Genomic DNA, 14,087 nt, shown 5'->3' with positions numbered 1-14,087 from the left:
TCCAGCCTCCAATTAAAGAGACTATCACGGACCTAACCCAAGAATTATTTTGTAAACGAATATGGGCGCAAATACAATTCAATTAAGAGAAGGAGAATGTGAATTTGCTCGTCTGGTCCAGAGAGAAGATGGGTGTTTCTCAGCGCAAGAGTGTCGAAATCGACGTCGTAAACGAGGTTGCTTCGATTGTCTGATTATACAATTGAATAGTATATTCATATTGAAATGAACCCGAATATTTTCGGCTGACACTCGTCAGGGGTAATCGTCAGCAACTAGTAGAGAATTCGAAAGAACAGCGTATATCAACAATCGTAACAGAAAATATGACGTCACCAGCACGAAATGTCGAATACGAGAGCGTTCAATGTACTATTTTTAGATGATACACGAACTCTTTTTGTTGACACAGCCTTGGCTGGTGCATTTTGATAAAAGTCGACTCCAAGGCACACAAATGAAAGTGTGAGCGACCCTTTCCGAGTATGCGATGATTGGTGCGGAACAATCAAAGTCCATAAATTATACAATTGACAAACACTTGTTGGATAATCCCGCCTGTGCGAAAAAATACAATTGACAAACACTTGTTGGATAATCCCGCCTGTGCGAAAAATTATCGAGACGAGAGATTTCGATTCGACAGAATTCTCTACTAGTTGCTGACGATTACGCCTGACGAGTGTCAGCCGAAAATATTCGGGTTCATTTCAACATGAATATACTATTCAATTATATATTGAAGTTCTGTGCCTCAAAGAAGCTGTTCAATTGTCTGATTAGTGATTAGTGATTACTAATCACGGATTACAATTTATTGGGGCGTTTTAAGCACTAGTTCGTCGTCGCCAACGAAACTGCGTATTCAATTATTCGCGCGTGTGTCGGTAACGGTAAATAGTTGGCATTTACGCGCTGTCACGGACTCGCTGTTTGACAGCGCCTGATGATTTTAAATCACAGACGGCGGGCGTTTAATCTTGTTGTATGGGGTGGCCCCGTAACTCGGCGCCTGTGAATTAGACAACCGCCGACAGCCCGTAGATTAGAGTCACACGACATACCTTGTCACCTCGACGAAACGTCTTCGTTTTGTCTGCCCACGCATTCTGAAAATCAGATCAAACGTCAGTAAAACACCGTACCCAGTAGTTTAATGCTTACTCTAACAGCATCCATGACATCGGGAAGCAGCAAAGCATCTGGAAACGTCGACAGAAACGGACACGATATCGGGTCGGCGTCACGCGGCGACAGTCGATCTCTTATCAATGCGTCGGCCAGAATCCGACGATAAATAGCCACGGCTCCGCAATAGGACGACGGCAACACCACGTTCATGGGAAGTAAGCTGGAAAATGACAGGTTCTACACCAGCTGTTGATTAACAGTGGGACGTAGTGAAAAGAGACGATGTTACAATGTACATTTCAATAGGAAAGGACATCTTTTGACATCTGGCTACATCTGTCTGTGGACTGTAAATAGACGATATCCTGGTCAGACACTCGCAAGTATAAATGCAGAGGTGTAAACATAATAAGTACCAAAAAGTATCACAGGAAATGAATAAATACACCGGTTTAACCAAATAAATGGTGTTAAGCATAGAGAAAGATCATACTTCAACAGCTTTTTCGCAGCATTATCCAGCGTTCCTAATTTGATAATGATCTTCGGTTGCTTATTTGCAGTAAGAAGATTGCGCAATCTGCTGCTGGAAGCTAAAAGCAAGTGTGGATTAAGCATTGTAGCGACCTGTGTGAGTAAGATGCAGTCATATAGGAACGGGCCCTGATCAATATAATTCTTCCACGGGCCCCACGTTTACAGATCCGAGAATAGGGTGCAGATTCAACCGAACACCATACAATCGTACTCGGTATTGCTACTTCAGTAAATTTCTACAAGTTGAATTAACGATTTCCAAGACATTCCAAAACTATTTCAAGTAAATATAGAAAATGACAGGTAAGTACTCAAATAGCTTCAAAAAGTAAATTTGGTCGAGGTGTGGCATTGCTAAATTTATCTTCACGACAACACAAAATGACTGGTGACTCGAATAATCGAGCAATTTTCCAAGATATTTTCTGCCACTATGATATGGGATTACAGTCCGAAGGTATTTCACCGGGTTAAAACTATAATTTCGCTCGCAAAAGTGACATAAACAAACCCTAATTTCTACTACTTTCACTTCTTTCTACTACTTTTTGAACTTCATAAATGAATTTTGTCAATAATATTTGTAGTTGCACATATTACTGTCAAATGTCGGTTACCTCTTCTAGCAATCGTCGGATCAACAGCCACTCCGCTTTCAAACGGCGTTCCTCCGTGGAGTTTAAGCTCGTAAGTTCTGAATCAAGTGCATATTCAAATGAAAAAAAACATTGTGGATACGTGGTATACTGTATACTTATTCGGAACCGCAATTCCTTGTTCGTCGTATAGCTTCAAAAACACCCAACCACAGCTCAGCTCCGCACGTTCTGCAGTTTTCTAAAAATTCGCCATCAGTAAATAACCATGCAGAAATTTCCAGAATCCAGTTTACATAAACGCCAATTGACAAATGCGACAATACCATTGACGTTAACGCCACACAAGACAATACCTACATGAACAAGGCGTTAATTTTCTGGATCCAAATACACATTTCGAGAATTAATTATCCTGCAACTTGTATTGAAGCCTCTACACAAAGCACCACGCACATATTTCAAAGAGATCTCAAGTCAAAGTGAAGAGAGCTATATAGCAAGCTAAGCAAACATTACGAGTAACGTGATATAAAGTCAGTAAAGTTCTGTGAAAAACTTCACCATACAGAATACAGATTGTTAGTACCAGTAAGTCAGTAACACGCTGAAAATATTCATGAAGAAATATTACTGGATATAGAATAAGAAATGTAAGATCAGCAAATAACATCAAACAATTAGTACTAAGTTTAAAAACTCCATTGAAGCATTACACCATAGATGTAATTCTGGGTACAGTGCAAACCAGAATCACTAACCACACAGTCCTGCACACAGACCTCGATTCATAGAATTGAGGCAAGTCGCTACATCCACACTACGAGTCAAATACATTCACACAATCTAGCGAAAAACTGTTATTCACGCAACTAACGACCATTTTACACTGCCAGGATAGTATATTCGGGTTGGGTTATTTTCGGATTAGGTTTGTGACATGTGTCAACAATACTTGAGAAAGTTGGAATAGGCAACGTGACTATTCAACAGAGTAACGAAATACTTCTACACGTTCAAGGTACTTGAGTAGCTTTGGCCTACCAGCTCTTTTAAATCAAATGGTTACGTATTTAGACCACTTCGACTTGCATTTTTTCTCAGAAAGATTACCATTTTGGATTGCTTAAAGTGAAAAGCAGTTTGCACATATTTTCACCACTTTTACGAGTGAAACTGTCATAGCAACTCGGCGGAATAGCCCCTGCATCAAGCTTACTGAACATGTTTTCAAAAATCTATTTATGAATATATGTTTGATTGCACCTATTTGAAGGGCCATTCGTCTTTTTGCGCTGTTCACGAAGATGTGTGCTGCAATTTCCAATCTAGTAACCTCCGATTAGCTGCTACAATATTCTTGTCTAAATCTACTTTCAAATCAAACTACTGAGCAATTTCCAGACCTTCAATTTCTACTTTTCACTTGAAACTTTTTCGACATGTCTTAGAAATCACTATTGCTACTTGTAAATGAGTAAAAATTTAAGTTACCGCTACTCAAATGCCAACTCCGACTACTTCTACAACTTCTACTACAGCAGGGGTGGGCAAACTACGGCCCGCGGGCCGCATGCGGCCCGCAACACCGTTCTGTGCGGCCCGCGAGAGTCTAAAGAAACTTTTTAAAAATAATGATAAATGCGTACTAAAAATCGAATTAATGCAGGTACTTGATTAACTATTTCTTAGTATATTTCACCATGATAATTCTAAGATAGTAGTTCTCAAACTGGTGGGTACGCCCCCCTTGGGGGCGTGAAAGCATCTGAAAGGGGGCGCGAAGCTGATCGCAACTGAAAAAATTTTGCGCGCTCCATGCGATTTACATCTAATTCAAAGTTATTGCTCTGTATTTAGTCTGAATTACATATTAAAAAATCTCTCATCCACAGCCGTAACCTTCCATGCCATCAAACTGCCCGTTAGGTTTGCTAGCATCCTGGTTGCGTTTTGTGATATGACTATAAGGGCGCGCGAAATCTTTCACCATCGTAAGGGGGGGGGGGGGGGGCGTGTCTTAAAAAGTTTGAGAATCACTGATCTAAGGTAAATACTTGATATCACAGCGGGATAGCTGCAACGAGATTGGCATAATTTGAATCACGATTGGGATTTCAAATTGACCACTCCATTTTTAATTATTTCAGTGTTGTGTTTATAAAAAACGATTCGGGCGTGTCTTAGGTAGATTCGTTTGTATGCGTAGAATTCTGGTATTTTTATTTTATCTACGCATAGTAGAAGCGTGTTTGAAGCTAACATGGTTATGATGCTGTCAGTATTGTGTGTCCTGGAACTGAACCAAAAGTGGAATTAGTAAATCTATGAACAGATCGCTGCTCACAGATTTAAATTTCAATCCTGTTCTAAGAATCAGGCCAACCGACTTTCATCTCTATAGTTTTGACAAATTGGTTATTGAGGTCCGCCAGCCTATGAAATCTCGCCACTATATGTTTCTGACGCGTGTAAGATATCATCAAAGCAATGTTTGGCTTGTTTTTAATAAGCACTTACGTATATTATCTCCATGTCCTCACTATATAATCAAATATCCATATTGCGTTTTCGTTTATAATCCCAATTTTATATAGTGCGGCCCGCGAATTGATACAGATGTTCAATGCGGCCCGCGAGCTCAAAAGTTTGCCCACCCCTGTACTACAGGTATGTGTTGCTTGAGTAGGGTGACAAAAGGCTGCCAAGATTCATGCAAACGAAATCTCTAAAAAGTGATGGCCTCCGTGTAGAACAGCTATGTTATTCTGGCGGTGTAAAAGAGGCCTTCGACATACACAAAGTTCAGCTCGTGCTGCTTCCTCATCAGAATCTCCGTACTTTACATCCGGACCATCGCTGTAGTGTACGATTTTTCTAGCCGGCTGAATTTTTTACACCCAGAGGATTCGATTGCGTATAACAATGTAACGTTGGGGAAAAGAAAGAAAATTGCGGGCTCACCGATCTTATATAAGTTACACAGAGCTCGAACAGAATTCCAAGATTGTTGTGGGTGAGATCCGACCGTACGGTGCAAGCGCCATCTATAAGGCTTGAGAGCACACCAGGAACCTTGAAAGCGAAAAAACGAAATGAAACATTAGCAGTGGCGGCAAGAAAATGGAGAGAAGCTCACCCTCGGCGAGAACGTCCAAAGCTTGGGAGAATTCTCCGCCCAAGTGGCGCGAACGGTGTGAACGTTGCTCAAAACCTGAAAGAGACAGAAAACCTCAAACGAAAAAGTTTATGATGGAAAATCAGTCTTGGACGTGCTTTCAGCAAAGGGTAAAACATTTTGAAATCACGAAAAATTACTTAGGGATAGGAAATTTGTATTTTTGTTCTTGATACGCTCAATAAAACGTAGACTCTCGATTTTAGTATATTCACCGCTTTGGCATCGCTGAGGCTAGGTATTTAGAACATCAAGTCATCTTTGTTGATAAAGAAGATCAAATTTTTCCAATGTGGTGCGGGTTGCACAGTGTGGGAGTACAATAGTTGCATCATTTATTAAAATCTTTTGCAATGCCTAATACTTTTGCGGGGCTTGAATCAACATTGGTGAGGAGATTCAAACAAGAATGTCATAATATTTGTCGGCCAGTACAAACAGACTGAAAAAATTTAGGTAATAAATTTTACAAATTTCCCGGATAATAATTTGTCTCCCATGAGCGCAAGCTGCTTCAATTTGGCAAAGTTAAAGCTTCAAACCTGACATAAGGCATGGTATTTGTGTAAAAAGAGCTTCACAAGTTACAACACTAGTAATAGTGGGCGGCATTCGGCATATCAGCAGTAAGGTCTCGAACGTTAAAAATGTCAAGCGCATTCTCAACAAGAAGCTGAACATTCAGTAGTTTCAAACTGACCTTGGTGCCATTGAATAGCGCGAGCCTCACATGCCGACTGAGAACTTCCACACCAGAGCCCGGCAAAGGTATCATCTTACAGCTCCACAGCCTGCAGCTTCTCAAGACCCTGGTAGGTATCGCCCTCACCTATAACAAGACTCAACATGACAACTTCAATGTAGTTTTATAACTGATCGTAAAACGTACCTGATTCAGTGTTGGGTCCCACTGCAGATCTGACAGGCCCGTGTTCGAATCGGTGAAGGATGGAAGAACAGCGTTTCGCAGTGTGTATTCCGCTTTCTCAGAAAACCGGCCTAGAGTGGAAGGCCGAAATCCGGCTGGTATTGCTCCCAAAGCAGCTAGCACATCCGTCACATCTGTTTTAACAGGCTATAAAACAAGGCCTACAGTGAATTAAACGAATAGCACTTTATCACATAAATTATATTGAGAGTTTTCAAACAAAGAATCCAACTACCAATTTGATTTTAAATCAAAATATTGGATAGCGTTTTAGATTAAAATACAGGCTCCAACACAAATCCAAAACTTGCAACGACGCATCTAAATCAGAAATAGAAACTCGCATCCGCAAAAGACTTAATGAAAAATGAAATTGAAATCAGTAAAAGCACGAAGTCAAAATGAATCCAGCACAAGCGAGTCTCAGTACATGTCCATCGACACTCTCATGCAAACTGAGTTCTTGAGAAAAAAAAAATGACGCGCAACGCATGCAAAAGATTAGTAACAAACACAGTCATGAAACACAATCGTGACCCTATTCCTATTGTTTTACAGCTACAACATGCAAACTGTTCTCCAGTATTGACTGTTACATGTAAACAAGGCAACCAAAGTAATTCGGAATAATATGGCACACACATAATAGGCTATTTCGCAAATGGCAATTTCCATCCGATTTCATGCATTCAGTGCCGCGCATATGAAAATTACACATATTACTACTTATGCTACTTAGTCGTACACGTTAGCATTAAATTCAGATACTCTCGGCCTATCTTCCGTCATTACTATAGTCAGGGCTGTTAAACTCGCCATGATTGATTGCAAACCAGTAAACTGGTAGGTTGTAGAGATGGGAGGACTGTAGAAGACTTATAGCAAATATCATCGGCCCAATGCCACACCACTGTTGCCACAAACACAAACGTACACTTCAAAATCGACCCAGCGCATGTGCTATTTGTTAAAGGTAACATGCAGCTTACCAGAAGATTCTGACACCTTCAATAATGTTAGTACAAGCAGGAATTACAATGCTACATATGAAGATATTAGTAAACTTGATGTTATCAAGTTCGCTACAAAATTAGAGAGTCACTAATTGCCGTTACATTGATACCTCATTCACAGCTTCCCTGATTCCCTTCCAAAGTTCCTTGCCACTAAGTACACCAGAGAGATTTGTCTTACCACAATAACCGTCATCTCACTCACTACAGGTACCTACCTCTTTCTCTCCGTAACTTGCTCGGATGTGACTTGTGCCGTCAGTTCACCTGAGGAGGAACATAACACTGGTCAACACACATTTTGGTGCCAAGAAAGTTCCAACGGTTTTAAGGTATTTTGAGGTTGCTGAATCCAAAAATGACATTAGTTTTTCTGAATTGGCTCGATTTTTTCAAATATTCCATATTTTTGGTTCGAAAAGTGCTAAAAATACGCAAATTTTCACATGGGTAAAATGTTCTTTGTATACTACGGACCTTTGTATACTCCGGTTTTAGGGCATTCTTATGTAGCTGAATCCGAAAATGACATTCGTTTTTCAGAATAGACCCTATTCTTTTGAGATATTCCACATTTTTGTTTCGGAAAGTGCTCAAATTATGCAGATTTTGGCATAGGTAAATTTCACTTTATATACTACAACTTCGATTTTCAGTAAAAGCCCTTCGATGTCTTTGCAGTAAAAAAGTTCATCTTGTTGGCTAAAATACGGGAGTAATTCTTTCTCTCTTGTACGGTAAAATGTTATTCAAGCTCCAGATCGAGGGCAGTTTTTGTCTTTCAGTCGGGTACTTCCTCAGAGTACAGAGGCACAGATCGCCGAAAATATTCTAGATCTGCATAATTCCAAGAATTCTACTTATAATAAATATAAATATAAATAATAAATTTTTAAATATAAATATAAATAATAAATAAATATTATCGATATCTCGAAAATTAGAGCCAATGCAGAGAAACGGATGTCATTTTTGGACTCAGCAGCCCAAACATACCTAGATACCATTAAAATACCTTTGGCACTCAAATAAGTTTTTTTTGTTGGCCAGTGTAATCATTTAGAAAACAGAAAAAGCACTAGAAGTGGAATGATTTTATAGGAGTCGTGCTTCGACACAGCAATCAAAAACACAGAAACACTGGACTACTGGTGACAACCACCTACATCTCCTTAATTAATTATAGGCACACACTTACTACAGTAACCCCTAGCTGCGTGAAGTTTTTCCAAATAAGATTCGTAAACTGGCATTTCGGAACTATATGTTTCAGTGCGTACGCGAAAAAAAATCAGTAAATGAAAGTAATAATAAAAATGATAAGGAAATAGTCCAGAAACCAGGCAACTTGATATCGTTCTTCCATTCTTTGTGAATTTTAGCAAATACAATATATACCAAATATGTAATTCTGTGATGCTTTGGCGGTGCCATTATATTACAGTATAATTAGCTTACGATATATATTATAATTACATTATATTGATACATACAGTATTTTTAGTAACATTTAGGAGCATTTGGCTTGATTTTTAAGTGGTTGGAGTAGACTCCACAGCATTTCAACAAACTCCAAAACTTAGACTCCAATTCCAATTCCGGCGCTGCCAAAGCAAATATCTTTTTACAAACCTGTGTCCTCGTTCAAAGTCGTTTCAGCTTCATCCTCGAGCTCTTCCTCCAATTCTTCTTCATAGGGCTGAAGAAAATTGGACGGCACGATCCCGATATTATCTCCTTCATCCCTTACTTTCCACCATCCGTCTTCCCTGAAACGGGGAGAACATTTCAAAGATGCATACAACATGTGTCCCATAATGCTCATCGAGAACCATTGGGCATATTCATCTTATCACGTACAAAGCTCATCCTTAGATTCCTAAAGGCACAGAACTTCAGTAGACAAGTGCATAATACATTAATATTGAAGTAAACATGAATATTTTCGACTGACACTCATCAGGAGTAATCGTCATCAACTGGTTAAGAATTCATAAGAACACTTGTGTATTAACAGCCGTATCACCAAATACGTCGTCAGAGGACTAATTTTGAATGGTCCGTGAAAGCCCAATGTTGAAATTACAACTACATAACTACATTGTCCTTATTTATAAGATCTGTCCTAGTTTTTTACTTCTGTCCTTGTTTTGTCTCATTTCCTGTGCTCACCGCTGGTCACAATAGCCATACAGATAATACACACACTAGGCCTAATAAATAATTGCGCTCTAACTGCTAATCAGGTTGTGACCAAGGCTGGGAGAAAGCGATGACCGTTGTTTTGGGTCATCAGCCTCTCAAATTTTGTGGTTAGGTAACCGCTCCACCACCAAAATAGATTTTGTGTTCCACGCTAACAAAAAGGTTACGAACTCCTGATTGAGAAAAATTTTATTTCTTCGAAAACCCTATCTGTCATTATAGTGTTGAAGTGTTCATCTTAAGAGTTCTGAATCTTTGAGATATATTTTTCTCAAATATTTTCATCCCAGTTTTTCAGAGATCAAAATGCAAAAATCAATCTTCATTGCAAGAAAGCTTTTCAAGAAAATCCCTATGCTAGCAGCTGGCAGTCTCGGTAACGAAAAAATTATGGCAGTCCTTACTGTTTATGGATCACACACACCACATCCCCAGCTTTGACCGAGAGGTCGTCGTCTTCCTGTGCATGAAACGAATTCATCACTTCGTAAAGGCTCTCTTCCTCATCATCATCTTCATCATTATACTCATCGTCCTCTTCTGAACTAAAGATTTAAATCCCCAACACATATTATAATGTTCATTGCTTCAACATAAATTTGATCGCATTCAATTGTATTCGTTCATCACACTTCATCTAAAGCAGTGGTTCTTAACCTTTTTTCTTCCAGCGCCCCCTTTCAAAAATTATCGTGCTCCAGCGCCCCCCTCCCAACTTCATATTGTAAGGAATGTAATAAAGACAATGAGTAAGAGGGAGGACCGTAACAGCACTTCGTCAACCCCCCTAAAAACGATTGCCTTGTGCACCCATAGCGTAATAAACTGAACCTCTGAGGGCTTCGCCCCCACGAACCCCATATCGTGATTTTGATGGTCAGCAAAGTTTGTGTGGTCTGGTCACCCTAGGTACCAAACTTTTCTATAATGCATGAATGAATAGGTGGTAATTACATATATAATTCGCTATAAACTTTTTATCCTCTCAGCCCACGTAATCAGATTTACTAGTAGCACTGAGTGAGCTGTTGTATAGGAAAATAAAGGGCACGTAATTATTAATTAGGCATATTCGGGCGTGCCCGCAGGTACAATTATTCGTTACCAGGGCCGTAACAGCACTTCGTCAGCCCCCCTCCAAACAAAAAACGTACGTCCAGGGCTCCCATCGGGTGATAAACCAAACTTCCGGGGGACATCACTCCCATACCCCCATTAGGCTGTCCGCTATTTGCTGATAGCCTACTAGGTATCTACATTGGATGTCCATTTACTGAGGCAGCTATTCTCGCCTAGTCGCGCCAACCGCGAAAAATTTCACTAATTAATGATTAAATTGGTCAATATCATCGGGAATTGCATGTAAATTGAGATCAATTTTTATCCTCTCTCTGCTCACGTAAACACATTTACCGGTAGAGCTGAGTGAGGTGCAATGTTCCCTCTGTGCTCCCTCTGCGCACGTGCGCAGTGCTGACACGGTCTCTGCGCACAGAAAATCTACGTTGCCCGCAACAAATCCTAAGTTATTACCTTTTTTAGGCGTTACGCACTGTTGTCCAAGGGTCATCGCATTGAGTTTGCGCAGACTCATCAAAACTTAAAGCGAACATTGTGCGGTTTCTTGGAAACTGTAGGTCCCGTTACTAATAATTAAACATATTCGGGTGGGCGAACCCGTTGGTATGACTTCGTTGTATGATGTTATTCCATGACCCCCTGTCTGCAATATCAAAAAATATAGAATCGCTTAACTGGGATATCGCCCAACAGGAATATCTCTGTCGCCCAATCGTACTAAACTAAAAGACGCACACGATTTCAGATTGGTATTTCTTCACTGACATATAATTTTTCCCTGCCAGATGGAATTCGTCTTCTGGGGTTCAGATTGCCAAGACAGGAACATTCGGTGTCAGTCATTTAGGCGCCCATGGACAAATAAACCCATATGTATTTTGAAGGCTATATGTAACGAAGTTTTCGGTGTTAATTTGCTCTGAATACTCATTAAGGATATGTCCTATCACCACATCATCTACTGCGAAGCCATTTTTCTCCAGCGCCCCCCATACCGCCCCCCTGAGCCCAGTGCCCCCCATATCGCCCCCTGAGCGCTTCCGCCCCCCTTCAAAATCGCCAGCGCCCCCTGGGGGGCGCTGGGGGCAAGGTTAAGAACCACTGATCTAAAGTATTTGAGTCGTCCACACAGGAGATACCTATCTTAGCTATCTATATGGCATGTTTAAAACGATTTTACATGTTGTAAACATCTGGGTATTTTGATACTTTTACAGCAGGGGTGGGCAGACCTGTTTCATGCACGAGACACATATAAAAAAATCCGAGTTTTAAAAGAGCCACAAAACAAAAATTCAAAAACACTAAGTTAATCCGTCACAATGAAATGTAGGCTATCGATTGAGTGAGCATGATCATAATTTGCCCATATTGTCCGCGCCAGTGCTTATTAGGCTTTTTCACACTCAGAGTCAAATTGATGGAATCCGAACGAAGACAGCATAGTTATTTCAGAATAAATCGATGCCCGAGAGTTCCAATATCTCGAATTAGCAATATACTGTAGGTTAGTACTTACTACTCGTAATCATTTTCATCCAGAGTATGCTGCTGCTTGGTTGGGGTGTTTTGCGGACTTTCAGTAGCACTCTTTCCATCACTTTGCCGCATCGATCTAAAGATGTCTTCGTTACAACAAGTTCGATATTATACGCGCATAGTTAGCGTACCTTAAATGCTCGACATTGCTAGAAGCCTTTTCAAGATCATCCATTAATCTGTTAAGGATCGACTAGAATAGAAAAAACATGACAAGCATAATGCTTTGTAAAGATGATAGCTTCACAAACCTGAAGTTTTTGTATACGCTGGATTTCTTCATTTTTCCTCATTTGGAAGTTTTGAATTCGAGTCTTTTCATTTTGCTGAAGAATGAAGATGTAGGTAGGCAATATTTCAATAAATAGCTGCATATATGTCAGATCAATCTCGCAGGACGTACAGCATATTCTACAAGACAATAGGCCTACATTTAGGGTCACGACAAAGTTGGGAATTTGGGATACCGATATGAAGAAATTTAACGTGAATTTAGTGATTCTGGAAAATCATTAATCTATGTTTCAAAATGCAATTCATAACAGTTTAAGACACCAAATCAGCTTGCAGTATCTCGGTGGCGTAAGTAATAACTACGGAGTTGAGCAAAACAAGTTCATAACATTTTGTAATGTGTAGAATTGAGTAGGACTACAACAATATTTTTCAAAGGTGGCGGATTCAGGACAATCTTCTAACCCGGTTGGTGACATGGTCAGACGATTCCGTAATGACAAAATTGTAGACTGTAAATTGTGGATTGTGCAGGGCAGTGTGCAAGGCTGAAACCACTGCCAAGGACTCGCTAGCCTTTTCCCAAAAGCAGAATAATTGATGACGAAATACTGTTGGTACTAACGGTGTTTTTAAATAACAAAATCGGAGACGGATGGCCAGTAACCATGCAATGATTGCTACAAATGTATACAAACCTGCAACAATCCATGAGCCTCAACCAGTAATTCAGAGGATCTGAGCTTCAGTTCAATACATTTCTGATAACATCCCTGGAGTTCGTCGCCATCATGCTTGCTCTCAATCAGCTGCTTCGCTGTTTTCTCCACGGCATCAACCTGATTTTTTTTTTTATAAGGAATATATTTTTCTCCACAGTTGTTACTAGTAGGGCGAGTGTTTGAGATAGTAACTCAAAACTACAGAATTATCGGACTTTAATTCATTGCGGTTTTCACATAGGACTCATGCAGACGAGGAGCTATTAGTAAGGATAAATTATTATTAGGCCGACCTCTCCTTACAATAATTACAAAGAATTCTTATTTACCTCCACTTTCAGTTTATCGCCATCAGCCTGAGCCAGACGCAGACGACTATCGACACTTTCGGACATTTTGATCAAAATCTTGCTTTTCAAAGATGGAATGAAGCAATTTTAGACTAGCATTCTGAAAGTCAAACAATATAAAACGCAAATAAAATGTCGAAAGTCGAGAGAAAAATTCTACACAATCACCAAATGAACGCATCCAATGCTCTCACCAATCAACCTGTATAAATCTGAAACAATACCAAACCATGGAGAGGACGTCATTGGCAATATGATTGATTACAATTATTTAGCTGTTATTTATTGCTAACACTAAGCTCTGAGATAATGAACGCTTTGGCAATTCTTCAAATCAACACTTTCAATATGCATTATAATAGGGTTACCATATTTTGGAAATCTCATAAGAGGGCACTTTTTCAAAAATTTGAGACTTGCAAAACCGGAGAAGAATTCTCAAAAATCGGTGAATTTTTCCTACTTTGTGATCGGTTGACTAAAAATAAATAAAAAAATAAAAAATTATGACTTTCAAGCTCAGAGCCCAAAATACCGTTTCTTCCTCCACATTGCCGGGTGGTTGAGACTAATA

At 39.8% G+C, this 14,087-nt stretch overlaps 1 protein-coding gene across 3 annotated transcripts in view; it reads right to left on the bottom strand.

Moving 5' to 3' along the window:
- Window positions 1-14,087, bottom strand: part of LOC145441915 (nephrocystin-1-like) — a 108,094-nt gene that overhangs the window by 3,039 nt on the left and 90,968 nt on the right. Inside the window, exons 2-20 of one of the 3 annotated variants that reach the window (XM_080319867.1) lie at window positions 13,493-13,613; window positions 13,140-13,280; window positions 12,459-12,533; window positions 12,339-12,400; window positions 12,188-12,283; window positions 9,993-10,133; window positions 9,016-9,152; window positions 7,602-7,650; window positions 7,494-7,536; window positions 6,332-6,517; window positions 6,143-6,271; window positions 5,404-5,478; window positions 5,229-5,339; window positions 5,063-5,149; window positions 2,423-2,505; window positions 2,286-2,362; window positions 1,625-1,724; window positions 1,165-1,351; window positions 1,065-1,109 (exon numbers count right to left, since the gene is read on the bottom strand). In XM_080319867.1, coding sequence (XP_080175993.1) covers window positions 1,065-1,109; window positions 1,165-1,351; window positions 1,625-1,724; window positions 2,286-2,362; window positions 2,423-2,505; window positions 5,063-5,149; window positions 5,229-5,339; window positions 5,404-5,478; window positions 6,143-6,271; window positions 6,332-6,517; window positions 7,494-7,536; window positions 7,602-7,650; window positions 9,016-9,152; window positions 9,993-10,133; window positions 12,188-12,283; window positions 12,339-12,400; window positions 12,459-12,533; window positions 13,140-13,280; window positions 13,493-13,558 — 1,890 coding nt within the window. In that variant the 5' untranslated portion in view covers window positions 13,559-13,613. Of the gene's footprint in view, window positions 1-1,064; window positions 1,110-1,164; window positions 1,352-1,624; window positions 1,725-2,285; window positions 2,363-2,422; window positions 2,506-5,062; window positions 5,150-5,228; window positions 5,340-5,403; window positions 5,479-6,142; window positions 6,272-6,331; window positions 6,518-7,359; window positions 7,376-7,493; window positions 7,537-7,601; window positions 7,651-9,015; window positions 9,153-9,992; window positions 10,134-12,187; window positions 12,284-12,338; window positions 12,401-12,458; window positions 12,534-13,139; window positions 13,281-13,492; window positions 13,881-14,087 lie in introns of those variants that run through there. The other 2 variants (XM_080319868.1, XM_080319869.1) reach the window with 2 other exon arrangements.

This window comes from Botryllus schlosseri, chromosome 6 (assembly GCF_051294905.1).
Source record: "Botryllus schlosseri isolate E-star chromosome 6, Bs_hap1, whole genome shotgun sequence".
NCBI classification, from domain to species: Eukaryota; Metazoa; Chordata; class Ascidiacea; order Stolidobranchia; family Styelidae; genus Botryllus; species Botryllus schlosseri.
Note: the sequence above shows the minus strand (reverse complement) of the source record. Positions and strands in the feature narration are given on the sequence as shown.